The sequence below is a fragment of the Quercus robur genome, chromosome 8 (genome assembly GCF_932294415.1).
Source record: "Quercus robur chromosome 8, dhQueRobu3.1, whole genome shotgun sequence".
In the NCBI taxonomy this organism is placed as follows: domain Eukaryota; kingdom Viridiplantae; phylum Streptophyta; class Magnoliopsida; order Fagales; family Fagaceae; genus Quercus; species Quercus robur.
The window spans coordinates 9,812,241-9,839,827 of NC_065541.1; the positions used below are offsets into that span (position 1 = coordinate 9,812,241).

General features: G+C 36.4%; 4 protein-coding genes and 2 long non-coding RNA genes across 6 annotated transcripts; 1 reads left to right on the forward strand and 5 right to left on the reverse strand.

The window, feature by feature from the left end:
* Nucleotides 1-2,664: 2,664 nt before the first annotated feature.
* LOC126694522 (uncharacterized) lies at nt 2,665-4,340 on the reverse strand. Its single transcript, XR_007645800.1, has 2 exons — nt 4,146-4,340; nt 2,665-4,063 (listed from the first exon to the last, which is right to left on the reverse strand). It is a non-coding gene; the product is annotated as an uncharacterized LOC126694522 (long non-coding RNA).
* A 7,599-nt stretch (nt 4,341-11,939) lies between these two features.
* Nucleotides 11,940-12,777, reverse strand: LOC126695825 (uncharacterized). Its single transcript, XM_050392631.1, has 3 exons — nt 12,772-12,777; nt 12,283-12,483; nt 11,940-12,159 (listed from the first exon to the last, which is right to left on the reverse strand). Exons 1-3 carry the CDS (start codon nt 12,775-12,777, stop codon nt 12,028-12,030), a joined length of 339 nt encoding a protein of 112 aa, XP_050248588.1. The 3' UTR covers nt 11,940-12,027.
* LOC126694521 (uncharacterized) lies at nt 12,709-13,751 on the reverse strand. The gene is made up of 2 exons (XM_050390851.1): nt 13,589-13,751; nt 12,709-13,500 (listed from the first exon to the last, which is right to left on the reverse strand). The coding sequence occupies exons 1-2, from the start codon at nt 13,741-13,743 to the stop codon at nt 12,849-12,851; spliced, it is 807 nt and encodes a 268-aa protein (XP_050246808.1). The 5' UTR covers nt 13,744-13,751; the 3' UTR covers nt 12,709-12,848.
* Nucleotides 13,752-13,793: 42 nt separating this feature from the next.
* LOC126695826 (uncharacterized) lies at nt 13,794-15,186 on the reverse strand. The gene is made up of 2 exons (XM_050392632.1): nt 13,885-15,186; nt 13,794-13,820 (listed from the first exon to the last, which is right to left on the reverse strand). The coding sequence occupies exons 1-2, from the start codon at nt 15,184-15,186 to the stop codon at nt 13,794-13,796; spliced, it is 1,329 nt and encodes a 442-aa protein (XP_050248589.1).
* A 3,526-nt stretch (nt 15,187-18,712) lies between these two features.
* On the reverse strand, nt 18,713-19,935 carry LOC126694524 (uncharacterized). Its single transcript, XR_007645801.1, has 2 exons — nt 19,294-19,935; nt 18,713-18,839 (listed from the first exon to the last, which is right to left on the reverse strand). It is a non-coding gene; the product is annotated as an uncharacterized LOC126694524 (long non-coding RNA).
* Nucleotides 19,936-21,728: 1,793 nt separating this feature from the next.
* LOC126694525 (adenylyltransferase and sulfurtransferase MOCS3) lies at nt 21,729-26,075 on the forward strand. The gene is made up of 7 exons (XM_050390852.1): nt 21,729-22,376; nt 22,479-22,557; nt 23,188-23,226; nt 23,329-23,437; nt 23,860-23,978; nt 25,200-25,316; nt 25,469-26,075. The coding sequence occupies exons 1-7, from the start codon at nt 21,835-21,837 to the stop codon at nt 25,850-25,852; spliced, it is 1,389 nt and encodes a 462-aa protein (XP_050246809.1). The 5' UTR covers nt 21,729-21,834; the 3' UTR covers nt 25,853-26,075.
* Nucleotides 26,076-27,587: the final 1,512 nt, after the last annotated feature.

The following is a 27,587-nucleotide window of genomic DNA, read 5'->3' on the forward strand; positions in this document are numbered from 1 at the left end:
CATACTGAAAGAACGGGGTCTTACTGGACGGGAAAGAGGCTGCGAGAAAGCTAAAGGTCCAAGTGGCGAGGTTCGTCTTGATAAAAGACATCCTGTACAAAAGAGGCTTCTCACGTCCATATCTGAGATGCTTGGGTACGGAAGAAGCAGACTACGTCATGAGGGAGGTACACGAAGGTATCTGCGGAAACCACTCAGGCGCATAATCATTAGTACACAAGTTGATCTGAGCAGGATACTATTGGCCTACAATGATGAAGGACGCGCAAGCTTATGTCCAGTCCTACGACAAATGCCAGAGGTTCAGCAATTTCATCAGACAGCCGTCCGAAGAACTAACCCCTATGATGGCACCGTGGCCATTCGCACAATGGAGACTTGATATGATGGGCCCATTCCCGACGGCGATCCGGTAGCTAAAATTCCTGGTAGTTGGCATAGACTACTTCACTAAATGGGTAAAGGCAGAAGCCTTAGCCACCATCACGGAGAAGAACATTCGAAATTTTGTCTGGAGGAATATCATATACAGGTACGGGATACCTAGAGTACTGGTCTCTGATAACGGTAAGCAATTTGACAACAGCTCGTTCAGAGACTTCTGCTCGAAGCTAGGGATCAAGAATCACTACTCATCGCCCACACACTCATAGGCAAATGGGTAAGTCAAAGTCACGAACCGGTCCTTGCTTAAGATAATCAAGACCCGGCTCGAGGGGGCAAAGGGTATCTGGCCGGACGAACTACCAAGCGTCCTATGGGCATACTGGACCACAACAAGAACACCCACTGGAGAAACACCATTTTGACTTGCATATGGAACTGAAGCTGTCATTCCTGCAAAAGTGGGGCTCACGAGCTACTGGGTAGAGAGCTACGACGAAGATAAGAACAAAGAGGCCATGCGCCTCCAGCTCGACCTAGTGGACGAAGTCAGAACGGCAGCAGAGCAGAGGTTGGCGCGTTATCAGAATCTCATGGCAAAACACTACAATACCAAAGTAAGGCATAAAGACTTCCAGGTCGGTGATCTTGTACTACAGAAAGTAATGGGTGCCACTAGAGATCCTTTGCAAGGAAAGCTCGGCCCTAACTGGGAAGGACCCTACAGGATCGCATCATGGCAAAGGAAGGGGACCTACCACCTTGAGACAATGGACGGACAAAAGCTACAGCACCCTTGGAACACGGAGCATCTACGGAAATACTACCAGTAGAGAGAATATGAAAAACCAGCGATTTCCCAGTTTATTTTATTTTAGCTACAATTACTAGTTTTCCTTTAATAATTTTTTCTACAATATTTTGTTCCTTTTTAAGCCCAAGGGGGCAGGTACTTTTCCTACAAACGCATTTCTTTTTAAAGAGGAATTATTCAGACACAACCATGTTTTTCTAATTAAATTCAAGGACGGATAACCGTGGGTGCAAATGACTACCAGAATCCAAAAAGTGGACGGATCACTCATAGGGTGAAAATATTTACAAAGTCCACAAAGTGGACGGATCACCCATAAGGTGAAAATATCAAGTGTACAAAGTGGACAGATCACTGATAAAGTGAGAATATTCAGTCCACAAAGTGGACGGATCACCCATAGGGTGAAAATATTTACAAAGTTCACAAAGTGAACGAATCACCCATAAGGTGAAAATATCTAGTCCACAAAGTGGACGGATCACTGATAAAGTGAGAATATTCAGTCCACAAAGTGGACGGATCACCTATAGGGTGAGAATATCTACAAAGTCCACAAAGTGGACAGATCACTGATAAAGTGAGAATATTCAGTCCACAAAGTGGACAGATCACCCATAGGGTGAGAATATCTACAAAGTCCACAAAGTGGACGAATCACCCATAGGGTGAAAATATTTACAAAATCCACAAAGTGGATGGATCACTGATAAGGTGAAAATAGTTAGTCCACAAAGTGGATGGATCACCCATAGGGTGAAAATATTTACCAAGTCCACAAAGTGGACGAATCACTGATAAGGTGAAAATAGTTAGTCCACAAAGTGGATGGATCACCCATAGGGTGAGAATATCTACAAAGTCCACAAAGTGGACGAATCACCCATAGAGAGAAAATATCTAGTCCACAAAGTGGACGGGTCACCCATAAGGTGAAAATATTTACAAAGTTCACAAAGTGGACGAATCACTAATAATCCACAAAGTGGACGGATCACCCAGTAGGTGGAAATACCTGCCAAGACCACAAAGTGGACGGATCACATGTGGGTTGGAAATATTTACAAGTCCAAAAAATGGACGGATCATCCTAGACGGGCAACAGTCAAAGCCCATAAATAGACGGATGAAATTAAATTATGCTAAGTAGACGAATCGTCCCTGACGTAAGAAAACTCCTTAAAGTTAATAAAAATGGACGGTAAAAACAAAATCCACCAAATAGACGGGTAATCCCAGACAAATAGCGTTTGGTATGAAATAAATTATAATTGGATGGACACAAGCCCGTCAACTGCACGGATTTCCCCGTTAGGTGAAAATTTCCAAGTCCACAATAAAGGACGGGATAGGTTACCTAAACCATTCAAGTAGGACGGATCGTCCAAAAACAAAAACTACACAAGTCCATAAAAATGGCCAGTTCTATAATGAACAACTTAAAGAGGACGGATATTTATGCATCATTCAAAAAATAATAAAGATTGATATAGCAAGCATAAAATTACAAAATGCAATAACGATGGATAAAACCCTCAGAGGGTAATTGTTTAATACACAAAATTAAGGACGGATCATTCTCAAAAAATAAATAAATAAATAAATAATAATATATAAAAACTTTTACATTTTCGGGTCGGCATCTTGAACATTTTTTGCTAGAGCTGATTCTCCGTCACCTTGAACTGCCTCCTCAGCAAAGAGGCTGTCTGTGTTTTCTGAGGCGACGAGCAAAGCAGACGTCTGGTCTTGGTCATTGAAATTTATCATTGACACGTCCAGTTCAGGGTAGGCTCTCTTAACTTGACGGAGCGCATCATCAAAACCTTAAAGGAACGAGCCCCCCCAGCTCGCTTAGTAAGGCATCGGAATCACGGTATTTTCGGACCGCTACCTCCTTAGCTTGACAGAGCTTTTCCTTCAAGTCTTGGATTTCCTTTTCTTTGATCTCCAGGGCCTTCCCAGCCTCATCCGTCTTTTGCTCAAGCTCTTTCCTTACCTGTTCTGAAAGGTCAAACTTTTTCTCCATAGTGGACTTCCACTTGCTAAGTTGACTCAGCTCACTTTCCGTCTGCTCCGCCTTTGCTCGAACAAGTTCCAGAGCCGCCTCACGGTTAAGGCACCGGTCCATTAGACCCTTCATCATGACCAAGGACTGAAACAAACAAGTTAAGAGTGTTAGAGAAAAACAAAGTAGAGTGGACGGGCGTAAACCGATGGATAAACATTTCCTGTACGACAGCAAAGAGACCCGTCTCCCCCATCGCCTCTGTCGAGTGATTACCCAAATCCTCGTAATCCTCAAACGAGATTATAGAAGAAAGCTTTTCCAAGGCGAATTAGAGGAGGAGGCTTCTCTTGGCTTGTGGACGGGGCCTTCATCAAACCTTTGTCGGACCCATGCTTTACTGGGGTGATGGTCTTCGCACCCTCAGCCATTAACCCGACGACGGGTTCCAGAGAAACTTTCTATTTCTTTTATGGACGGTCAGATTTGGACGGAGGCTTTCTTTTTATCGATGGAGCCATCCCCTTGGGAACCACCTCGTCGGACTCTTTTCTTTTGGCAACCTGTGCCTTTATCAGAGCCCTCCTCTTAGCATCGTCCATCTCTGCAAAGAAGGACGGATAAAGTCATAAACTAAGTTGAAGTTGTTTAAATAAAATAAAGGTTGACGGACTTACGTTTGTGAATTCTTTCGTTATATCTAACAGCTTCAGGAGTGGGTTCAGGACCGTCACAATACCAATAAATAGTGTTTGGGTTTACCAACTTTGCCCAAGTCCTCTCTTCCAACTTGGTCTTCTGAAAAATCTTCTCGAGAAAGCTAAACTCCTCAATACTAACTTGTGGGCGCCGTCTACCTGCAGAGAAAATGGATGGTTAGAAGGAAGAACCATAGCTGACGAATACAAAAAGTATTTGCAAATTAGGACGGATGCATACGAGATGAATGTAATACTCCCCAAGTTGTGTCGATAGGTATACTTCCTCGTATTCTGCCCCGTCATGAACTACTAACTGATTACTTGACGCACTAGACATTTCCTACAATCGACGATAAAACCTAAGACTGATGGATCTAGTAGTGATTGACGGGTGTAGGTCTAGCAAAATGTAAGCACAAAATGCAAGACTTGGAAAAAAATAATAAATACTCACCACTCTCTAATTAACGAAAAGTCGACGGTTGTATAGTTGACGGGTACAGATGTTCAACGGAGTGCTCTAACAAGGTTGACGATGGCGCTCTAACAATATGTTTTGGCTGAAACATGTAGAAATGAGAGAGGAGAAGTGTGTTATATATATGAGAGATGCACGGAAGACGAAGCGACGCTTTGATCCGATACAAAATCCAATCAAAAACTAACACGTGGCATACCTCATAAATGCTTGACAACCTGTCAACAAATGTTCGCAGTACATGTCCCCTTGAAGAACCGTCAACTTCAAGAAACTTCAACCGTCAATTTCAAGAGTCTTCAACCGTCAACCTAAATAATCTTCAACCGTCAACCTAAATAATCTTCAACCGTCAGCCTAAATAATCTTGGACCGTCAACATAAATAAAATTGAACCGTCACCCTACTGGTCCGACCACCTAGATCATGACGGACCATAGGGTGAAGGGGCAACTGAAGTGGTAAAAAATAGCATGACGAACCTTCTCTACATTGGGCCTGACGGATCCTAGCCTATGGGCCGACAATGGGAGAGAGCCCAGGGCCGAGCATGACTTAAAATACTTGTTACACACGTTTGAAATCCGAGAGAATCCTAAAGGAAATTAGAATCCTAGTGCAAGGATAATTCTAGAAGATATGCACTTAATGAAAGACCCACTCTACAAGGAAATGTTTTGTCCATCACGTTTGAGATTATTCAAGTAGAGTCATAGAAGGAAAAGACTTCTACGTCAAGGAAGAAAGGCCAACCTTCTACTACTATAAAAGCCCCAATACCCTCACAAATCAAGGTACGCATAATTTACCCTCTCTAGCACTCTAGAGTTGAGAGAATAATTCTAACTTAACCTTCGGAGGGTATTTGGCCGGCACCACACCAGTGCTCTCTGTGAGGCCTTCTATTATTTTGTTGTGCAGGTCTACTTTGAGTGTGCGAGTGCTGTGTGACCTACTGATGATTTTCTTCGGCATCATCAAAATCTATTTTGCAGAACATCATCACCTCATCCCATTTTTTCAACTTTTAAACCGTCTTGAATTGCTTCTCTCATCTTGCCCTCGGTTGTAAGTAATACCTCTCTACTTTCCCACTAATGCATACAACACTTTCTGTTTCTTTTCTAGTGTTATGCTCATTCACCCTAAATGAGTGACAACAACATGTACAACAATAACAACAGGAGTAATAATTTGTTACTAGTAGGGTTGTAGGTCAAATTAAAGAGCAAAATAAGCAAGGTTCAGGTAGTACAAAATTTTCATTGATATGAAGGCTTTAGAACCAACAAAGACGCATTTTATTTCAAGTCATTTAATAATAGTACATTTCTATCCCACAAAAACTTAATTCACTAAAAATTTGATTCTAATATGCTTGGGAATTGGGATGATAAACAAAATTGTGTTCTTACTTCTGACATCGTTCATAAGTTCAGAACAGGATTTGGATTGCCTTGACATGTAAACTTTTGATATGACAAAAAGCATATTTAGCCAGCAACCTACAAGAAAAGGATAGGAGAGAAACGCTGATAAGGATAGCATATGATAGTTCTATTATCGGGGGTGTCAATAAAAATAACGTTAAATCTCTAACTAAACAAAGACTTTAGAACGTAACGGCGTTGTTGATTGTCAAAATCAAGCTGGTTTCTGTTTTCAAGCTTATTGAAACAAAAAATTTCAGGTAAAAGGCGTTTCAATTTTTATAGATGACAAAGTTTTCAAGAAAACAAAATTAAAAATCCCCGAAAGTGAAACATAAAAATACATTTCAACATTATCAGGGAGGGGAGAAATCATTATTGATTATTGCACACTTTGTAAATGACAAAATATTTCAAGAAAAAAAAAAAAAACATTCGAAAATTCCCAAAAGTGAAACTTTTTTTTTTTTTTTTTTTTGAGAATGCCCAAAAGTGAAACTTAAAAAGACATTTCAACATTATTAGGGAGGGAAAAAACATTACTTATTATTAAATAAAGGGAAATATTAACAAAAGCTTCAAGGGCATTTGTTAATGAACCATTTTAAGAAAGTTTTTATGGAAAAAAAAAAACATTACAGTATGTTTGGTAAGTGTCTTTTTCCCTTATTTTCTGTTTCCAAAAACAAGTTTCTATTTTTGAGACTAAAAGACTGGTTTGACAACCCAAAATGGATAGAAAACAAAAACTATTCTCAAAACTTAATTTGTAAAAAAAATTGAAAACAGGCAAAATGCTGTTTTCAGTTGCTAGTTTCAAAACCAATGAAAACATGAGTCTGATTTAATGAGTCCATCACATTTAATGAGTTAGAGCCAAAGTTCGAATCTTAGTAACAACATTTTAAAGTATTTTCTATTTTTTTTTTCAAAAAAACTATTTTTTTTTTTAATTTCAACTAACCAAACATGTTTTTTGTTTCAAAAAAAAAAAATTGTTTTTTCTTTTTATTCCAAAAAACAAGTTTTTGAAAATAAAAAACAAAAACAGTTACCAAACATAACTTTAATGTTTTGACAGCTTTTTTATTTTCCATAAAAGTGTTGTCAAAACTTTTCTAAAATGGTTTGTTAACAATTACCCTAAGGGCACCTATTAACATTGGCGGCTCCGTGTTAGAGCCAGGGTGGTCACAAGACCACCTTGACCTGGAAAAAAAAAATTATTATATATAAAATTTAAAAATTTTATGATTTTTTACCCTTAAAAAAAATGTGTGACCACCCTAAATTTTTTTTAACTCAATATAATTAAACTTTGGACAAAGTTTAGCAACAAATTAACTTGGTTGTAGACTAAGGTTACAACTCCACTCAATATTTTTTTATTGGATATGAATTTTAACAAATCCACAATTAAATTACATTTTTTGCTTATATTACCCATGCTTGCAAAACTTCAAGAAGATCAAAAATCAATAGCTTATTTCATTAATCAACTGTTTAAATTTTGAGTTTTTGTAGTATAAAATTATACGCAAAAAATAAGTTTATGGATCAAATAATAAATAACATCCGATTGACATTAAATTTGACATGTGTTTTAAGAACATAAAGAACATATAATTCAACGGTTAGATTTTCAAAATATGTAGTCATGTTAATTTGTTTAATAAAAGTTGTAATCTTAAGCTACAACTAAGTTTGTAGTCAAATATTGTTGTCAAACTTTGTTCCTCTTAATAATATATTGAGCCCTTACAAACAAAAAGAAAAATCCAAGAAAAATTTTAATTAACTAAAATTTTGAAAATAGATGTAATTTGCAACATTAATAATGAGATTATCATGCAACGATTTCAAAATGAAAAAATTTGTAGAAGGAAATTGTAAGACTTTATTTATTTGGGTATTTTTTTTCTTTTTCTTTTTTTTGCTTTTATTTTTGGTTGTTGTCAATATATGAATTTATTTTTTTATTAGATTTGTTTAATATATGTTTCTTCATGACCACCCTGAGAAAAATTCTTGGAGCCGCCACTGCCCTGTTAACATGACTCTTAAAACAAAGCCTAATATTCTGAATACTATTCTAATACCACTTTTCATGTTATTAACCACAGCAAAATAACATTTGCAATTAAAATAGGAATAACAAAAAAAGCTAAGAAATTGCTACTTGGACTATCACTCTTTAAGAACAAAGAGTACAGTTGTTGGGAAGAGAATTAAGCTGCATCGACCTTAATCAGCTATCAATTCATTAAGACATACATAGTTACATACCAAGGCTCTTTATGAGAATTGTGAGTGGAACTCTGATACTAAAAAGCAAAAAAGTAGGAAGCATAGTCTCTACATAATACAGCTAGTATAAATACAACACAAAGGGATGGCATCTTTGATTGTCCAAATCAAGCTGGTTTTCTGTTTTCAAGCTTACTGTAAACAAAACCTCCAGGTAAAAAGGCATTGCACTCAACAACAGTTTTCAAGAAAACAACATTAAAAAAAAAAAAATCCCCAAATATATAGAATGGAGGGGAAAAACATTTCAACATTATCATGGAGGGGAAAAACGTTATTTATTTGGAAAAAAAAAAAAAAAAAAAAAAAAAAAAAACCAAATATATAGAATAACCTTTGTGGGAGGAACGAATCTTTCCCCAGTCAAGTATTGTTCTCTTTGGAAATGACGTTGAGCCTTAGTCCTCAAAGATTTTCTCAATCCCACATCGGGAAGAGACGCCTCCCACTCATGCCTTATAAGCCTTTGGCCTAAGGATGAGTGTATCACAAAAAGGCATGAATGGGAGGCGTCTCTCCCCGATGTTAGATTGAGCAAATCCTTGAGGACTAAATCTCAACGTCATTTCCAAAGAGGAAAATACCTGATTGGGGAAAGATTCGTTCCTCCTACAACCTTCTTATACCACTTTCATGGAAAAAGTACGGTATGAAATTGGGCTTTTTGAAAAAGGTAAGTGTTTGGTAAAAATTGTTAAAAAATGCTTTTTGAAAAAGTTAAGTGTTTGGCTAATACTTATAAAAGTGACAATTTGAGTTATAAATTACCAAAAAGGACAAGATATATATAAAGAGAATTATTTGTTTTAATTACCTCTCTTAATACAAGTTATGGACACAATATTTTCACAAAAATTTTACAATAAAGTTTATATGACAAGTTGTTAATGGTAGGGGGAAAAAAAATTAATGTCACTAGTAGGTCTAGATGAGAACCAATAACAACTTACTATGTAAACTTTATTATGAAATTGTTATAAAAATATTCTATCAATAACACTATTTTTTTTCTAAAGAAAAATAGTACTAATTTAAAAAATTTAGAGATATAATAAAATGTCATAATATTTTTACAATACTCTTTGTTTTTAGTTGTGGTCAATCCTAGTCTAATATTTTATTAATTTATTTAATTTTATTTTGACATATGAAATAATTGATACCTCAACTATTGTAAAAATTTGTTGTGTTTTAACACAATTGTAATTTTTAGGAAAAAATGCAAAACTGACCCTCTAACTTTCACTATTTTTCATTTCAGTTCTCTAACTTTCAGTTTTGTCAATTCAATTCTCTAACTTTCAATTCTTGTCAATGCAGGATTCCATTAAACCTCAATTATGGGCTGCCGTTAATGTCACTGAAATGTCGCTTTCCTTTTTTCTTTTTCTTTTTTTCTTTTTTTTTTTTTTAATTTTATAATTAAAAAAAAAAAAAAAAAAAAAATGGAAAAAAAAAAAAAAAAAAAAAAAGAAAACATTTAGGGGAGATCGGAAAAAACCCACCTCGAGAAGGAGGTTCTCGAAGCCTGTGGTCGACGTTGACGACAATTTCGAGCTCAATTTCGAGGGCTTCAAGGACGATGACGAGTCCGATATTGATGAGAAAGATGAGGTCCTCGGTTTTGATTTTTTGCCTACTTATAAAACGATGAGGTACCCTTTCTCCATACAGAGGTCATGCATTTCTATTGCCTCTAGCTTTGACCACTTGGCACACCTCACAGTCTTGCACTAATCTCCATCACCAAATATTGAGCAATTGAAAAAAAAAAAAAATAAAAGTTGTGTCTGCCCTGTTTGTGTATTAAAGTAGTGGAAATTATTGTTGGTGGTTGTGAGTAATTGCTTGGGTGGCCTTGTGTGAGTTTGAGGGTTGTCTCTAATTTCTCTTCTGTGTTTTCTTGAAAGTGGGTGTGTGTTGGGAATTAATGATGAGCTATTTGGGTGTTGGTATAAGTCCTAGGAATGTCCTAGTGTCTCATAGCATAAATGTGAAGGTAGTTGATAGGAGAGTGAGGGTGGTAGAGTTGGTGTTAAGGTGTGTGATTTGTGGCCTTGGAGTTCTTGGACAATGTTGACGACAATTTCAGGGGCCCTTAAATGTTTCTTTTTTTTTTTTTTTTTTTTTTTTACAAATTCTTTTTTCTTTTAATTCCGAAATTAAAAAAGAAAAAAAAAGAAAACGGTGTCGTTTCAGTGACAGTAATGGCAGTCCATAACTAGGGTATAACAAAATCCTACATTGACAAAAATTGAAAGTTAGAGAACTAAATTGAGAAAACTGAAAGTTAGAAGACTAAAATGAAAAAAAGAAGAAGTGAAAGTTAGGGAGTCAATTTTACATTTTTGACTAATTTTTATTTAGTAAATTTCCTTACTTCATATCCACGTGTCCCACTTACTACCTTTTTTTTTTTTTTTTTTCTTCACTTTTTCCTCATCTACCCGTTTCTTCCCCCATTCCTATAAAATGTCTTTTCTTTTCCTCCACTCACTATCTTGTCTCTTCTTCAGGTCTACTTCCTCACCCAAAATACAGTTCTTCTTCTTTACCCAAAAGACAAGAAGAAGGAAATATATTACACACACACAAAAAAAAAAAAAAAAAATGAGAAGAAGCCGCGACTGCTGAAGAAGAATCACACAATAGAAGAAGAAGTTTGTAGCGGTAATGGGTTTATGGGTTTATGTTGGAATTGAAGAAGAAGCCTGTAGCAGTAGAAGAAGAATCACAGTACTTTTTAATTTTTTTTTATAGAGATCTTGGTAAAATTGGGATTTCAAAATAAAAATAAGGGTAGTTTAGGGATAATGCTAAAAATGACCAATGGTAACATTTCAAACTTATTTGCGTTTTCGGTAAAGCAACTCCAATGTCTGTTTTCAAAACATGATACTCTTTCGTATTTGGAAAAGCTGTTTTTTGATAACATGCGTTGGCAATAATCTACCAAACACACATTTTAGATTTTGGGCTTAGAAACACGCGTTTTAGGCTCTAAAAGTGTAAACAAACGCACACTTAAGCTGCTTGACCTTGATCAGCTATCAATTCATTAAGACAGACATACCAAGGCCCTGTATGAAAATTGTGAGTAGAATTCTGATACTGAAGCAAAAAAAAAAAAATGTAGAAAGCAAAGTCTCCCCATGATATAGTTACCACTTATCCTTAGGCCAAAGGCTTATAAGGCATAAGTAGGAGGTGTCTCTCCCTGATGTGGGATTGAGCAAAATCTTAAGGATTAAGACTCAACATCATTTCCAAAGAGGACAATTCCTTCTTGGGGTCAAAGATTCGTCCCTCCCACAATTACTATAAATAGAACACAAAGGAATGGATTGAAAAGATGCAAAAAAAAAAAAAAAAAAAAAAAAAAAAATTACAATCTAGCTAAATTACGTGGTATATGAAAGCTTCAACTCATTTTGTACAAACAAGGTTTAGTCTGTCTCCTAGCCATAATGAACAGTTTAAGAACCACCCAACAGTTTAAGAATAGCCCAAAAAATCTATCAACATATAGGAAAAGAAAAGAAGACACATGTAAGAGATATATGATTTTTGGAATTGAAAATCGCAATCCACATACTTGCTGCTTCTTAAAAAAAGCACTCCATATAATGACACCCATTTTATAAATGACTTTTCATAGTGGAGATAGAATATCAAAGGCAATACACAGTGCATGAGAATTAAATGCCATATTGAGCCTTTTGTATGCATAATGCCATAAACAGCAATTCATAAATCACATGCTTATGACTCCAAAGTAGGATAAAACGATATTATAGGGTTTACTAAAAGATGCAAATGATGCAACTGAGTTATTTATTAGAATTTGGAACCAAAAGCCATACGAAAACATTGAACAACTAACCTATGAAGAATGTTGGTGGCTGCTAAGAAGAATCAGTTGCAAGACCCGGGAGATGATTTACAACCAATGGGGGACACAACGCTCGATGGTTTGCCTCTTTCTGTTTGCGAGCCTTATACATCTCTTTTGTCTCAACTACAACCAATCTTTTCACCTTGAAATGGAACACAACACAACAACAATTTATTCCACAATGAACATAACCTACAAACCATATACAAAAAAAACATGACAAAAAAAAAATGATTTCATTGCCAAACTAACTAAAAAAACACACCTGCTGTAGCATTCCCCTAACAGTGGGCATGCTCCACCGCATGACAGTGCGATTGCATTTGCGGAGACACAATGCCTCTAAAGTGCGGCGGTGAAGCCTCCTAGTGCCTGGAATTCCCCTCACAAGGGTTATATACACATTGGGGCTCCATTCAATTCGGGCACATGCTTTGAAAGCTTTGAAAGCATTCGTTTCTATCCACTAACACCTATGTAGCACGGGTGCGTTTCGGGACTCGGGTGCGGGTGCGGGTGCGGGTGCGGGTGCGGGACTCGGCAATTTTTGAAAAAGGTGGGTGCGGGTGCGGCGGGACTCGGCGATTAAAAAATTATTAAAAATATTTTTATTTATATTTTTAATATATTGCTAAGCATACTTTTTTACATTATACAAATATATACCAAATTTAAGAGCAATAGACAATAGTAGATAATAACTAAAACATGATGTTCATAAATTAAACACAACCCACAAGATTGAAACTAAAACATTCATGATGTTCGGAAATTAGAATACAACTTGCAAATTTGAAACTAAAACAAAATAAAAGATCATCAACAAGACAATCAAATACTAGCATCATCATCAACATCAACATCAATAGCTTCACTTCGAACTTCACTTTCACTAGTAGTAACACTAGTGTTAGCATTTCCAATAACCATAGCCTCCAACTCTGGCTCATCAAGTGTAAGGGCTGCATTCTCAAGAATGCCAGCTCCTCCATGTATGTCACTCTCATTCCAAGAGTCTCCTGCAATATCCCACATCTTTGTTGATGTATTTACGTACTCCTCATTGCGCCTTGACAAGAGTCGAAGATTAGAATGCACATAGACCAAATCTTCAGCGCGTGCAGGAGCCATTTTGTTTCTTTTTAAGGAATGAATGAATTTGTATGTGCTCCAATTCCTCTCAGCACATGAGGATGAACAAGGTTGTCCAAGAAGTTTAAAGGCAAGGGATTGAAGAATTGGAAATGCGGAGCCATGGTATTGCCACCAAATCAAAGGTAGTAAGGCCCACCTATCTGTCAAGGCATCTGGTGAAGGAAACCTCCCTCCTGAGAATGAAGCAAACTCACACTTCACTGCCTTTAATTCACTCTCATCTTCAAAGTATCGATCCAAACACTTGCTCCTTTCCATAGAAATTTCATGATCCCGATGTGGCGAGATGCGTTTTGGATTCTCCGAAAGCCATTCAATGGAGTAATACCTAGTTAAAGAGTAAAAAACAAATATAGATGAAACGTATGTTTTACTAGAAGAGGAAACTAAGGAAAATAGAAAATAAATGTACTTACTTAGGATTTAAGGAATGAGCCAAGCAATGTAGTGGTGTACAATTTTTAGTCCATCGATCAATGAGTATATCATACACCACACTCCAAAATGAACTATACTCACCATCTTCCAAGCCTTCGTGCCGATATATTGCTGTCTTCACCTTCTCTATCATTGAATCCCACATCTTATACACAAGATGAAGACAAGGCTTATCTGTGTCGGCTACTCGTAGCATATCATAAATAGGTGCTGTGAATTCAAGGATATAGTCAACTTTATCCCACCAAAGATCACTTAGAATCATATCTTTCACCTTTACAGCTTTTCCAACATCATCCTCCCTATAAGAAGCCCATTGCTCACTAATAGCCATGGCTTGAAGGCATCTTTTTATCAACTTCAACCTTTTCAGCATTATAACAATTGAAGCAAATCTAGTATCAGCAACTTGGAGCAATTTTAATGGACTAAATTCATTAAACATTGCCAACCTCATTGAATGGTTCATAATAAAAACACGTATGAAAGATGCATCATCAGCAATACGTGTAATCCAACTACATTCCTCATATGTAACTTCATTCTTTTCAGTGTTTTTTGCTGCACAAATATTCTTCAAAGCTAGATTGAGAGTGTGGACAACACAGGGTGTCCAAAATATTTTAGGATACTCACCTTCAATAAGAGCTCCAGCAGATTTCATCACATTAGCATTATCAGTGATGACTTGGACAACTTTTTCATGTCCAATCTCTTTTATAGCATCCCTCAACACCCCAGCAATATAATGCTTGTCTTTGAACTCACCCGACCCATCAATTGCCTTTACAAACACCGGACCCCCATCTGATACAGCCATAATATTAATAAGAGGCCTTCTTTGTGGATCTGACCATCCATCAGAAACTATGCTTACACCATTTTCAAGCCAAGAATCCTTAATTGGCTTCAAGAGTCTTTCAACATGAGCTCTTTCCTTTTGCAAAAGTGTTGTTCTCAAGGCATTGTATCCAGGAGGAACATAACCTGGGATGTTATGAGTAGCAGCATATGCATAGGAATTACGATAATGTGGGTTCCTTGCAAAGTTAAATGGAAGCCCACCAGTGTAAAACATCCTAGCAATTCTACTATCCAATTCATATCTAGTAGTATTCTGGAATGCTTTCTCAATAGGAGAAATCCCAGCCACCTTCCTCCTCTTACCATCAATCGGATTTGTACTATCACTCCCTTCCTGTCTCCGAAATGGGGAAAGAGGTATAGGCCCACGGCCTGGGATAGGTGGGGGTAAGGGAATTCGACTTCTCTGTTCACTCTCTAACTTATCCTTCTCAACTTGATCATGCATTCGCTGCATTTCCAACCTATGGCTCGGTGTCACATTAGGACATGCTTTAATACCTTTATTAGTAATTTTTAACAAATGAGCCTTAACCCTAGAATAGGATCCCAAATAAACCACACCACAATAATTGCACTTAAAGTATGTGTTTCCCCCTTTTTTAACGGTAGCACCCGGTGGTTTTTCTACTTTAGTCACATACTGCCAAAGAGGACATTCAGCATTTGGCATCTCTTGAGATGAAGTTTCTGAGCTAGTAACTTCATCCATTGAAAATTCAATAGATTCAATTTAACCTACAAATAATAACTATTAAGTATTAAGTATTAATTAAATAAATTATACATAAATCAAACCCAAATTCATTCACAAAACAGATTCACCATTCACAAAACAGATTCACAAAACATATTCACAAAACAAATTCACAATGAGTAATAAGTACTAACTTAACTAAGATAAAATCAGTCTCACAAATCAGTCTAAGATTGAAAACTAAGAGTCTAAGATTCACAAATCAGTCTCACAAATTCACAAATCAGTCTCATTGAAATCAAAGATCAAACTAAGATTAAAAGGTACCTGAGTTAAGAATGCGTGAGAGAGAGTTGAAGAAAGAATGAGCTGAAGAACAAAGTCACAGCAACCAGCCAAGCAGCAGAGACAGAGGAGAGTCGCAGAGATCAGAGCAAGAGAGAGTGAGACGGAATGAGAGAGAGGTAGTGATGAGAGAAGTTAGAGAAGTGAGAACTAACGAAAAAGAAAAAGAGGCAGAGAGGCAGAGAGTGAAAACCGAGTGAGTAGGGTTTAGTATTACGGTGCGTTCTGTGTGTTTTTTTTTTTTTTTAAATTTCGGCCGTTTCGGCCGAATCGGCCTGAATCGGCCGTTTCGGCCGATATCTGCCGATACGGCCCGAGTCGGCCCGATTCGGCCCGAATCGGCCCGAGTCGGAGCCGCATCGGCGCGAATCGGCGCGAGTCGGCTCAGATCTCGAGCCTGCCACGTGGCAGGACTCGGTCGGACGCGCGGGCAACGGCGTCCCTCGCGCGTCGCCGCGTCCGGCCGCGTCCGACGCGGGTGCGGCACCTCCGGTGCCGCGTCCGTGCTTCATAGACTAACACTGCCTAGTTGTAGCAACAACAAACACATTAACTAACTAACCTTTCTTCTTAACAGAAAAGAAAACATAAAAATGGAAATAATTGCTTCAAGAAGTGCATAAAACTTTTGGTACCAATATTTGATCAAACAGTAAGAGAAATTCTTGAGGGATTAATGAAACCAAAGAAATATGAAACAGCTAAGTATACCTATAAGGCAATGCAATTAAGCTGTAAACTAGTAGCCGGAGCTTTCAATTTCTAAGTCTCTAAGAAATTCCAACGCAGAAGTGGGTAAATGAAATCGCAGAAAAGAAAATTCTTCAATGAATGGGCCAATTTTGCATTGGCTTTTTTTTTTTTTTTTTTTTTTTTTTTTTTTTTTTGTGTGTGTGTGTGTGTGTGTGTAAACTAAATAGAAACATGAAAAATGAACATTTCAATAAATAGAAAGAAAGAAAGAAAAACTAAACGAGTGATGCTGGATTTTTCAGCACACACACCTTTAGGAGTTCTAGGAGCTGATGATATACAAAGCAAATATTGGCAAGAAGGTTAAACGACGTCGTCTCTTGGTTCAGATATGGCCAGAGGGTTTTCCTTTTTCTTTTTTTCTTTTTTTAATATAAATATATATATATATATATATATATATATTTTTTTTTTAATCATGTCGTTTTTAAATTATTGATAATGTGGATTAAACTATGAAATATAAATCCATCATGTGTTTAAATGGATAACACTGCCAAAATGGTTTAATTTGTTATAAAACTAATGAGTTAATATATATATATATATATATATATATATACGAATCATTGGTACTTGAAAGCAAAGTAGTCTAGCAGTCAGGAATCCTAATATATATATAAAACCTTACAATGATAATGCGAATGTGACATAGATATTGCAGTGATATAGTATGATGTTGCAAATGGATAGTAGTGATGATGACAAGGAATGGTAATCTAATACTATATATATAAGAGTAGAAATCTTTTCTTGCAATTAATGAGGTGCTGCCACGTAGGAAAAAGGGAAAAAAGACTCATCTAAAAGTCTGCCACCTTCACAATTAAAAAGCAATAAGTTATATTCTTTCACAATCTTAACCCTGTTTAATGGCTTGTTAATGATAATGGCAAACAAATCGTCGTGTTGATGCTAATGATAATAACAATGGGTTGTAATGGTGGCAATGGAACCATCGACAACAATATGACATTATTGAAAGTGTTTTTAGTGGCAAAGATGCAACAATGATAGTGGTAATATTGTAAAAAGTAACATAGTAGCAATGATGACGACAATGATACTTGTAATAATGTGAAAAGTAAAATAACTTCTTTAATGAATTGACACTTAGAAATTAAGCATTGGATTTTTATTTATTCATTATTTTGCATTATATGAATAGAAACGAATAAACAACCGACTATGCTGGATTTTCCAGCGTACATGCCCACGCATGGGGGGAAGTAGGAGTTCCGGGGAGCTCAGCTTATACAAGAGCAAATATGAGAGGCCTTGGGCAGGAAGGTTAAACAACGTCATCATTTTTTGGTTCAAGATTATGGGCCTAGGTGGGCTCAAAGAGTTTCATTTTAAAGCCCAATTTTGTTGTCAAAACTCAAAAGTGAAAGAAAAAAGTCTGCGATCTTTTTTTCTTTTTCCTTTTTTTAACAAAAAAACATTAATGCTTTGAACATAACCTTTTCCGAAATAAATTTTATAATTGTTGATGTCTTTAAATGTGAGTGGTGAACCTCCAGACACAATAGACATTTAAAATTGAAGGGTCAAATCATTAATATCAATCCAGGGAGATACTTCAAGTGATTTAAATCATAATTTGATCTTTAGTCCTATTCAAAGTGCAAATAGTATGGTATGTCTTGAGTTCCAACCATTGGGATCACATTGGCGGTCCCCAAGGTTCGAAGTCAAGGCTTACTCAATGCAGGACCTTAAGCACTGGACCATGGACCATGAATTTGAGTGGTTGATGGACCATGAATTTGAGCTGTGGAACAAAAAAATCCATGATTGTACCCAAAAAAAATTCCCCTTTGGAAAGGGATGATTCATAAGCATCCCAAAATAATAATAGTTGATGATTACTTCTAAACAACAACCATATACAATTCACCTCAAAATGAGTATATTCAATTTCAATGATCGTAACAAAAGGCGGGTTTCGATTAACTCAACTATAAAATTTATATGATAAAGTTTATTATTGTAAGAAGAAATATTTAAAATCTATCTAAATAAGAGGGGAAATTTTAATGGATTTAACTCATAATATCATGAAAATTATGAAATATTAAAAAAAAAATGATATTAAACACTTACTGCCTTATTTTCAAACTCTACACAATTATCTTATTTTTATACAGGATGACGAGTAATTATTAAGTATTCCTAAAGTACAATAACATGATACTTCGTTCTCTTATATTCATAATGAATTCCACTAATTAAACTTATTTTAAGATTCACCATGAATATAATAGAACGGATGAATGTAATAGGACGGAGTGTCATACTCCATGATTATCTAATAACTTTCCCTTCAAATCAGACATATATGTAGCCAGTAGCTAGCCGATCAGCTAGGCCTTGTTGGAAAATGCTTTGTCACACAGAGTAACCTCTTCCGTACCATCATATACCTTTTCAGCAACTTGACTAGCCACTCCTTGCTGGGCCTTCCTCAGCTTCTCCTCAGCCATTTTTTTGAATTGTCTAGCGGTTGAAGGTGCCCTCTCTTCTATTATTTCACGGGGATCGTTGTGCTTGCTTGCTTGGGCATAACTCTGAAAACGTTAATTAGACCAAAACACAATGAGCAACAACACTTTCTAACACCTTTAAGTTTGATTAATGATTTTTAGAAATCACATTAAGAGAGCATGGAAAATTCACCAACAGGTTTTTTTTTTTTTTTTTTTGAGATTACTTGGATGATGATCTTTACTTAAGAACTTGGGATCCATCAGATTCTGGCAGTCTTGACTAATAGACTTGAATGATCCAGAATGGCAAGTCATGGAAGTAGTGGACAGACATATATAGAACAACAAATAAAAATACTAGACACTGCCTCTTCTTGAATTCAAATTCTACCCCATCTTGCTTCATACATTTTAGCCAAAGCACAAAATGCATAGGAAATCAATTGCTACCCTAATAAGCATAAGAAGTACTCCTTCATCAAAGGCCAAAAATTGACCAAAGACAAGCCAAGAAGTAAGTGATAATAGTAGTTACCTTGATGGGCTGGTAGACACATGCTCTCAAGTGCTTGGCCAGGAATGGCCTCAAGGAAGTGTTGAAGGGGAAGAGATGGCCACTCATATTGGTTACCAAGCTAGATGTGCAGTACAGACTCAGAGAATAACAAAGTTGGTTCTATAATTAGTTAATTACAGTTGATGAAGAGTGAAGAAAGTGAATATTAGTGCAGAGATGATGCAGTACACGTGTTTTCATGAGCTAGGATTTCACTAGAAACGTGGTGGTGTCGCATAGATTTGCCATTTCAAAATTGGCATGCAATTGTTGCTAGGTTACATGTCTTTTTTATATGAGAAAAATGAGTAGAATGTGAGGATGCTCTTTTCCTTTGGGGCCCCTCAATAGACACTTTCTATTCTTCGCGTCTCTTCGGAAATTCCAAGAGCTATACAAACTGCAATAAGATACACAAAAAGAAGAAATACAGACTAGCTTGTCGACACATTTGAGAAAAACAAATATCCTTTGGGAAAGTAAACGGACAGTTTCAACTTTCAAGTATAGCCAACAAAGTTAATACACCACTAAAAACAGTTTTGGTCATATAAAATAGAATGGCGTATGAAAATAGGATGATAAAGACAAATGCTTTCTGGTAGCCCTATTTAAAAACAGTTTTGGTCATATAAAATACAAAAATTGGTGAGTTTTCACTATCCATTTTCCATTGAAAACGAATATAATATTTTTTATATTTTTCTGTACTAGGTAATATAGAAAAAAAAAAAAAAAAAAAAAAAAAAAAAAAAAAAAAAAAGAGTCAAATGAAAAATTACCTTTTTATCATAAAAAAATTCTATTAAAAATATGATTTACTTTTTAGAAAATGGCTTTTACTTAAAAAAAAAAAAAAAAATTGAAAAACAATTGTATCCCGTTCAAAACAAAATAATTTGGCAAATTATTTTTACAAAACAATTTTGTGAAATTTATTCCCACAATTTTAGGTAAATTGCAAAGTATATTCCTAAAGTTTGAGATTGCACCTTAAAGTTTACCTCCATTAGTAAAAGCGACTCCTCCGTGAGAAGTCTAAATCTTCTATCTCATGTATTGTGCCTAACTCCATACTCCACCAATAATATTTAGACAACTGGCCTCTTTCTTTTGGTGAGATAACGCCTCTTTTTTATCTAAGATAACGCCTTTAATTAAGGTTAGGGAAATAGAAAATCAATTGAGGTAAATCTCATGTGATTAACTTTTTGATTTTTTTTCCGTCGCTCTTTGTTTTTTGTTCTGGTTTTGCTTCTTCTATCTGTGGTCTAATCGTATTCCTTCCTTATTACATATATCCGACCAATTTATGGGCTTAAACTCCACCATTTATTTAGACAAATCCAACCTTATCTCAATTGAAGCACAAAACCAAAACATATTATTAGTCCAAGCATTATCAATAGATAGCCATCAACTAAGTCATACTTATCTGATAGAGTTTGATAAAATAATGAAATATGAAATTTAAATAAAATGTTATCCGTATATTCAAATCAAATTGTAATCTCTACAATAATATATATACAAGAGAGCAAGCTTCCCTTCTCTAAACTCATTCAAGAATTTCAACAAACATGTAAAATACAAAATCTAGCAACCCCAAATATTTACTGAATACAACATTTACAAGAAAGAGAAACTTTTTTTCTTTTCACGTGTTTCCTAATGGAACAAAAATCAAGCACCATTATTAGCATAAACAAGTTACTCTGTTTCTCTCCACACTCTACTCCCACATCAAACCCTAAAAATGTTAGATAACGAAAAAACCCATAAAAGCATAATTGGTTTTTGAAAGTACATGCAAAAGATTCAAAGAGGGGGAGAGTTGGTGATTGGTAGTTCGGAGTGAGAGGCGGATGTATCTGTATCTAGTTAGTAATAAGGATGAAGATGAACACTTCAGATTGAGACCACAAAGAGAAGAAACAATACCAAAAACAAGAGCGGCAAAAGAGACAAAAATCAAATAATGAAGATATAGAATTGAGAGAACTCCCAGAAGAAAGCAATGTTATCCCACTAACAAGTTAAATGCATTATCTCAAATAAAAAAAATGCGTTACTCAAATAAAAAAGAGGTGTTATCTCACTAAAAAAAAGAGGTCAATTATCCAAATATTATTAGTGAAATATGAAGTGAAGAACAACACATAAGACACAAGATTTGGACACCTCTACGAGTCACCTACAACGCAAATAAGTGAATTGTGATTCACTTGTGTCTGACGTGTATTTTTTTATTTATTAAGAATTTCATCGTACCATATAAATAAATAAAGAAACAAAAACAAAAGCAATTTAACAAATGTGACCCTCTGTTCAGTCAAACCTTGACGTGGCCACTCAATGGTCCACCTTTGCATCATTGTACAAAAGAGTCAAAACCCTCCAAAACTCTCTCTCTCTCTCTCTCTATCTGTCTCTCTCAAGTTAGGGTTTTTACGGTTCTTCTTCCCGTAAAACCCACGCACACTTCCACTCCAGCTTTCCACCGAAAACCCGAACCCGAAAATGGAACCCAACGGCCATGACGAAGCCTCTCGGATCCTCCACGAGCTCCAATCCCTCAAAGCCACAAAATCCGACATAGACCGCCGAATCTCCGCCCTCGAATCCCAGCTCCGCCACCTCAATCTCCAAAACGGCACCGTCGTCAAAACCTCCGCCCTCCCGAATCCAATCACAGCCGCCCATCACGATCTCACCCCGGAGATGATCCACCGGTACAGCCGCCACCTCTTGCTCCCGTCGTTCGGAGTCAAAGCCCAGTCAAACCTCATCAACTCCTCCATCCTCGTCGTCGGAGCCGGCGGATTAGGCTCCCCGGCCCTTCTCTACCTCGCCGCTTGCGGCGCTGGCCGATTAGGCATTGTGGACCACGACGTCGTCGAGCTCAACAATATGCACAGGCAGGTCATTCACACCGAGGCCTTCATTGGTCAGCCCAAAGTGAAATCCGCCGCTACGACTTGTCGTTCTATCAACTCCTCCGTTCAAATCGTCGAGCACCACGAAGCTTTGTGCACTTCCAATGCCTTAGAAATCTTCAACCAGTATCCTCTATATTATTTCTTTGCTCAAATTCAAAGTGTTTCATTTAATTATATTGTTGAAATGTTAGTATGTGATTTCCGTGACTGGTAACATTTGGAAAGATATGATGTGATAGTGGATGCGACAGACAATGCTCCTAGCCGTTACATGATCAGTGATTGCTGTGTTCTGTTAGGAAAGGTAAATTAAGCTTGATGTAATATTGTTATTGGATAAAATTTACATAAATGCATTGAATTTTATTGTTCTTGGAAAAGATAATAGTGGAGTGGGTTGTACTTCATTGGTCAATGCAGTCGTGTTTGATTTTAATTGGGAACTTAAATGTACTAAGGAATCATAACTAAGCTTTCCTATAAGGATAAATTGCCTAGCCCGTTAGGGTTGGATTACCTGGTAACTGGCTCTGGTGGGTGGGGTCAGTTGCCTGTAGGAGTTTGATTAACAGTGAGGATTCTTGTACAGTACAACTAATCTGAGTGAAGTTTTTCTACGTCATCAAAGCCAGTTTGGAGGAAAATTCCTCCAATCCGCTACATGGCGATTCATAATGCCAATAAGGCAATAACCAGCAGCCTTTATTTTTAGTCACATGACCTATTTAATGGGTCATGTCTACTTGTTTAAATATTTGATGAGACACGTGATTTAGTTCATATGGATGATTTTATGAATCACTACATAATGGTTTAAGGGAGATTCCTCAAAACCAGTTTGGAAGAAAACTTTGTCTTATAGGGACTGATTTTGTGGGGTTTTTTTTTTTTCTTTGCATTCAAGTACTAATTGCATCCATGTTTATGAATGCAGCCTCTTGTATCTGGTGCTGCTCTGGGATTGGAAGGGCAGGTATGCATTGCTGGTTATCTTTTCTACTGTAAATATAAGTTTCAGCATGAATTATATTGTCAAAATTCCAAGGATAACTACATGATCAAACTCATTGTATAGCTCACAGTTTACAATTATAATGGCGGTCCATGCTATCGATGCCTATTTCCAACTCCACCTCCAACAGCAGCATGTCAAAGATGTGCTGATAGTGGTGTCTTAGGAGTAGGTAAGCTAATGAACTACTGTAGTCTACCAAGTGAATTTCTTATTACCAGTCTACAATTCTGTCTACAATGTCATCAAAATTTGAGTTTGTAGGTGGAACTCTATTTCTTTGTTATGCCCTGTCCTAAATGTAGAAAAAATTAAAGTGTAAAACTTTATTGGATGCTTGTAAGGATTGAAACTCAAATTATTAGCTTGATACATCCACATGGGGGTACTGCTATAAAACCAGGATAAAAATGGGGAAAGAATTAAAAATAAGAATAATGAGCAAGTTTTTAAGATGAGGAAACTGTTGTAACACTAGGAGCCTCCTTGCTATTCATTTGACACTTAATTGATTCTAATTCTGTATTTATTTTTATTAATTTCCAAATAGTAGAACTGCACTCTGTTTCTTACATTCTGTTTATTAATTTTCAGTACCTGGTATCATTGGCTGTCTCCAAGCACTTGAGGCTATCAAAATTGCAAGTGTGGTTGGTGAACCACTCTCAGGACGGATGCTTCTATTTGATGCATTAGCAGCAAGAATACGTATTGTATGTATCATGTTCTCCTTTAATAGTTCCTTCCGGTGGTTTACATTTTTTTCCTGTGAGCTCAGATTGAAGTCTTAACTCTTGTCTTAGAAAATGAAGTGTTGTTAGGTGAGACAAGACCTTTTGAAGGATCATAGAAGATAGGCAACCATTTGAGCAATTCTTAATATGGAGATGGCTGGACCAAATGTTATATTATCAAAAGATAAAAAGTATTTGTTTAATAAGTGACTAACTTGTAAAAAAACATTAAAAATTTGTAGACCTAGCTGGACTTGCATTAAACACGTCTCAAAGGTTGGGGGCCTGTTTCAGTAGTGACTTCATTCAACAGATGTCAAGATCAACTAGTAGTTCTGTTTGCTCTGCTGCTTATACCTCTAACCCCATTTCCTGCCCTCACCAGCCCCATAATATTTCTCTCTCGTTACATTAGAGTTTACCATCATTTTGATCTTTTGTAGTTAGAACACCTTACCTAGAGCCTCTAGGCTAGAGGACATTGATAAGAAGTGGGTTTTCACCTCCTGTTTTGAGCTTTTGCAAGGCATCTTAATGTGATATACTCTTATCGTCTCAACTATTTATATTAGCGGCTTGTAGTGGTCGGCATTTATAACTGGCACTTTTAGAGTATCATCTTGATAACATCATCAGGTGTTTCTTGATAACATTTACGTTATTAAGAAGACATTTATTTTAGAGCAGTTATTATTAGAATCAGATTTTCTTTGGTATGATGGGAGTTGGTCTAGGTTAGGCCCTTAACCATTTTTTTCATATATAATATAAGTAATAGAAATTTTATTGAAGATGAAAAATACTCTATGCTCTTGATGATGCAAAGTATCTCAAAAATTTACAAGATCAAATATAAGATCTAAAAGAGTGTTGGATTTCAAAAATGGAAGTACAATGTGTAAAACTCCATGCCTGACTTATCAAAAAAAAAAAAAAAACTCCATGTCTGAGACCAGTCAAACAAAGTACGGATCAGCGAGGGATTTAAATTGATCAAAATGTCTCAGAACATCCTCAAATGCATGACTATTTCGTTCCTTCCTTTAACCCTTTTAAGTGGGCTGAGTTTGCTCTCATCATGATGTAATTAGTTTATTGCTTTATTGTGTATATTCATATTAATAGATATTGGACATTTTGTGTTTATATTTTGAGATTTGGCATTTATATATACATATTCATTTCTGACCTACGTTGCAGGTAAAGATTAGAGGAAAGTCACCACAGTGTGAAGCTTGTGGAGAAAATGCAACATTCACCCAGCAGCAATTTCGAGAGTTTGATTATGAGAAGTTTACTCAGTCTCCACTGACTCCAGTAATTACACTTTCTGTCTCTTCTGTTTTCCATTGATAATTGTAATTGGATGAGTAGGTTGCTTAAACTGTTAGTGTATATGTTTTGGCTTGTTTGCAATTTGATTTCTCTCTCATTTGACTAAGAAACATGATATTTGAAACTTGCTGCAGTCACCCTTGAAGTTAAAGCTGCTTCAATCAGATTCCAGAATAAGCAGTAAAGAGTATCATGAAAGGGTTGCTAATGGGGAAGCACATGTATTGGTTGATGTCCGACCAGCTCACCACTTTAAGATTGTTTCTCTTCCCAAGTCCTTGAACATCCCACTCCCGAGTTTGGAGGCTAGATTGCCCGAAATTTCTTCAGCTTTGAAGGAAGAAGAAGAGCGAAATGGAAGTTCAAGTGCCAAACTATATGTAATTTGTAGGAGGGGGAATGATTCTCAGAGGGCTGTTCAGAATCTGCACAAGTTGGGTTTCACCTCAGCCAGGGATATTGTTGGGGGTCTGGAGTCCTGGGCCCATGATGTGGATTCCAACTTCCCTACCTATTAGCGGGCATGTTCATGGTGGGCTGTCTTTAATGTGAACTTTTCTTTCTGGTTGTAGTTGTTTCTACATATATCTTTTTCTATTCTTTTTTGGTCCAAATTTCTATATATTTGTTACTGACTTATTGTCAATGTCCCATAAACGAGCAAAAATGAAAATTACACTGGCAGTAGCTGTATTATTAACTAAATTAGTCTTTGTCGCTAATGTTAGAAATCCTACACTATTGCACTCTCTCTCTCTCTCTCTCTCTCAATGTGTCTGCATGTAGCATGGAAATGGATTAACTATTTTTCGATGTTTTGGTGTGTACCAGAATTCATAATAGACAGCCACTCTGAACCAATGTTGCAGTCCTGAGCCCAGAATTTTTTTTTCTTGCAAAGCTTGGAATAACCTTTTGTTTGATCCATGTTTATGTGAGCAAAGTTACTAGCCAACAGCTACTGATAAGATTACATCCAGAAAGGGGATAGGTTAGACTTTAGCTATGAACAACTTGTGCCCAAAGTTGTCCGTTTAGTCTGATGGAAAATGCTTAGAATTATTATCAATTTTGCAGCTGCCTCGATCATTTTTGGGAATGAGAAGTCGCAGGAATGTTACAGAAAATTTTCATATCGCATCTTCCTTGTTATGAAATAGATAAATTTTGAACCATGTTCTTCATTTTGTCAGTCTAGGCAAGTGGTAACTTAGTCAACTTGCCTGGCTGTTCACTTTTAACGTGGCCTTTGCAATTTAGGCAAGTGGTAATTTTGTTTTACACGTCCTAAAAAACAACTGAAATCGTAATTTAAGTCACAATTTCAGTTGCTTCTGGAAAAGTGTGTAAAACAATTTGTGTAACAAGTTTAACCCGTCTGTTTAAATAAATTTTTTTTCCACAATTAAAATGAAACAACTTATGGGTTTTTCTTCTTCTTTTATATATATATATATATATATATATATATATATGCAGGATAAGCAGAGGAAAATAAAAGGAAAAAAAGGGAGAGAGAGGGGGGGGGGGGGGGGGGCTGTTGGGGGTGGCTAGGAATTCAACTATTTTCACATCATATTAAAGTAGCAAAGTATGTTTGGCGTAAAATTACTCACATAGAAATCACTAGTGGAATTACTTTTATTATTACACCAATCATAACAAGTCACATTAATAGTTGTGAAAAAAATATATTCTAGATTTATTATAGAAAGAAATACAAACTAGGGTCAGCAAGTAGCAACTTACTTAGTGTGCGTTTGTTTGCATTTTTAGGAGCTGAAAAAGCCCATATTATAAAAAGTTGAAGTTTAATTGCATTTTGCTCAGCCCAAAATGCAACTTTTTTATAAAAGTTGCGTTTTGGGCCTAGGCAAAAAACGCGGTCTAAACGCGCAAAATTTATGGACCTCAGGAGGTCCATAAATCAAAACGTGCATTCCGCGTTTGAACTGTTACCGTTGGCTGATGATGAATTACGAAAATACCCATAAAATTCATCAGTTCTCTCAACGCCTGAAGCCTCACGACCCTCATCTCATCTCTTTGCTCTCCCTTTGCACGAAGCTCAGTTCTCACGCCTGAAGCTCATTCCTCTCATCGTGCTGCTACAAACACAGCACCACCCTCACCGGTCTACCACCACAATCAACAAAACCCATTTCAACATTTGATATTCCAAACACAGAATCAACAAAACCAAACCAAAAATAACTCAAAATCAACACAAAAATAATTTATTAAAATCAACTC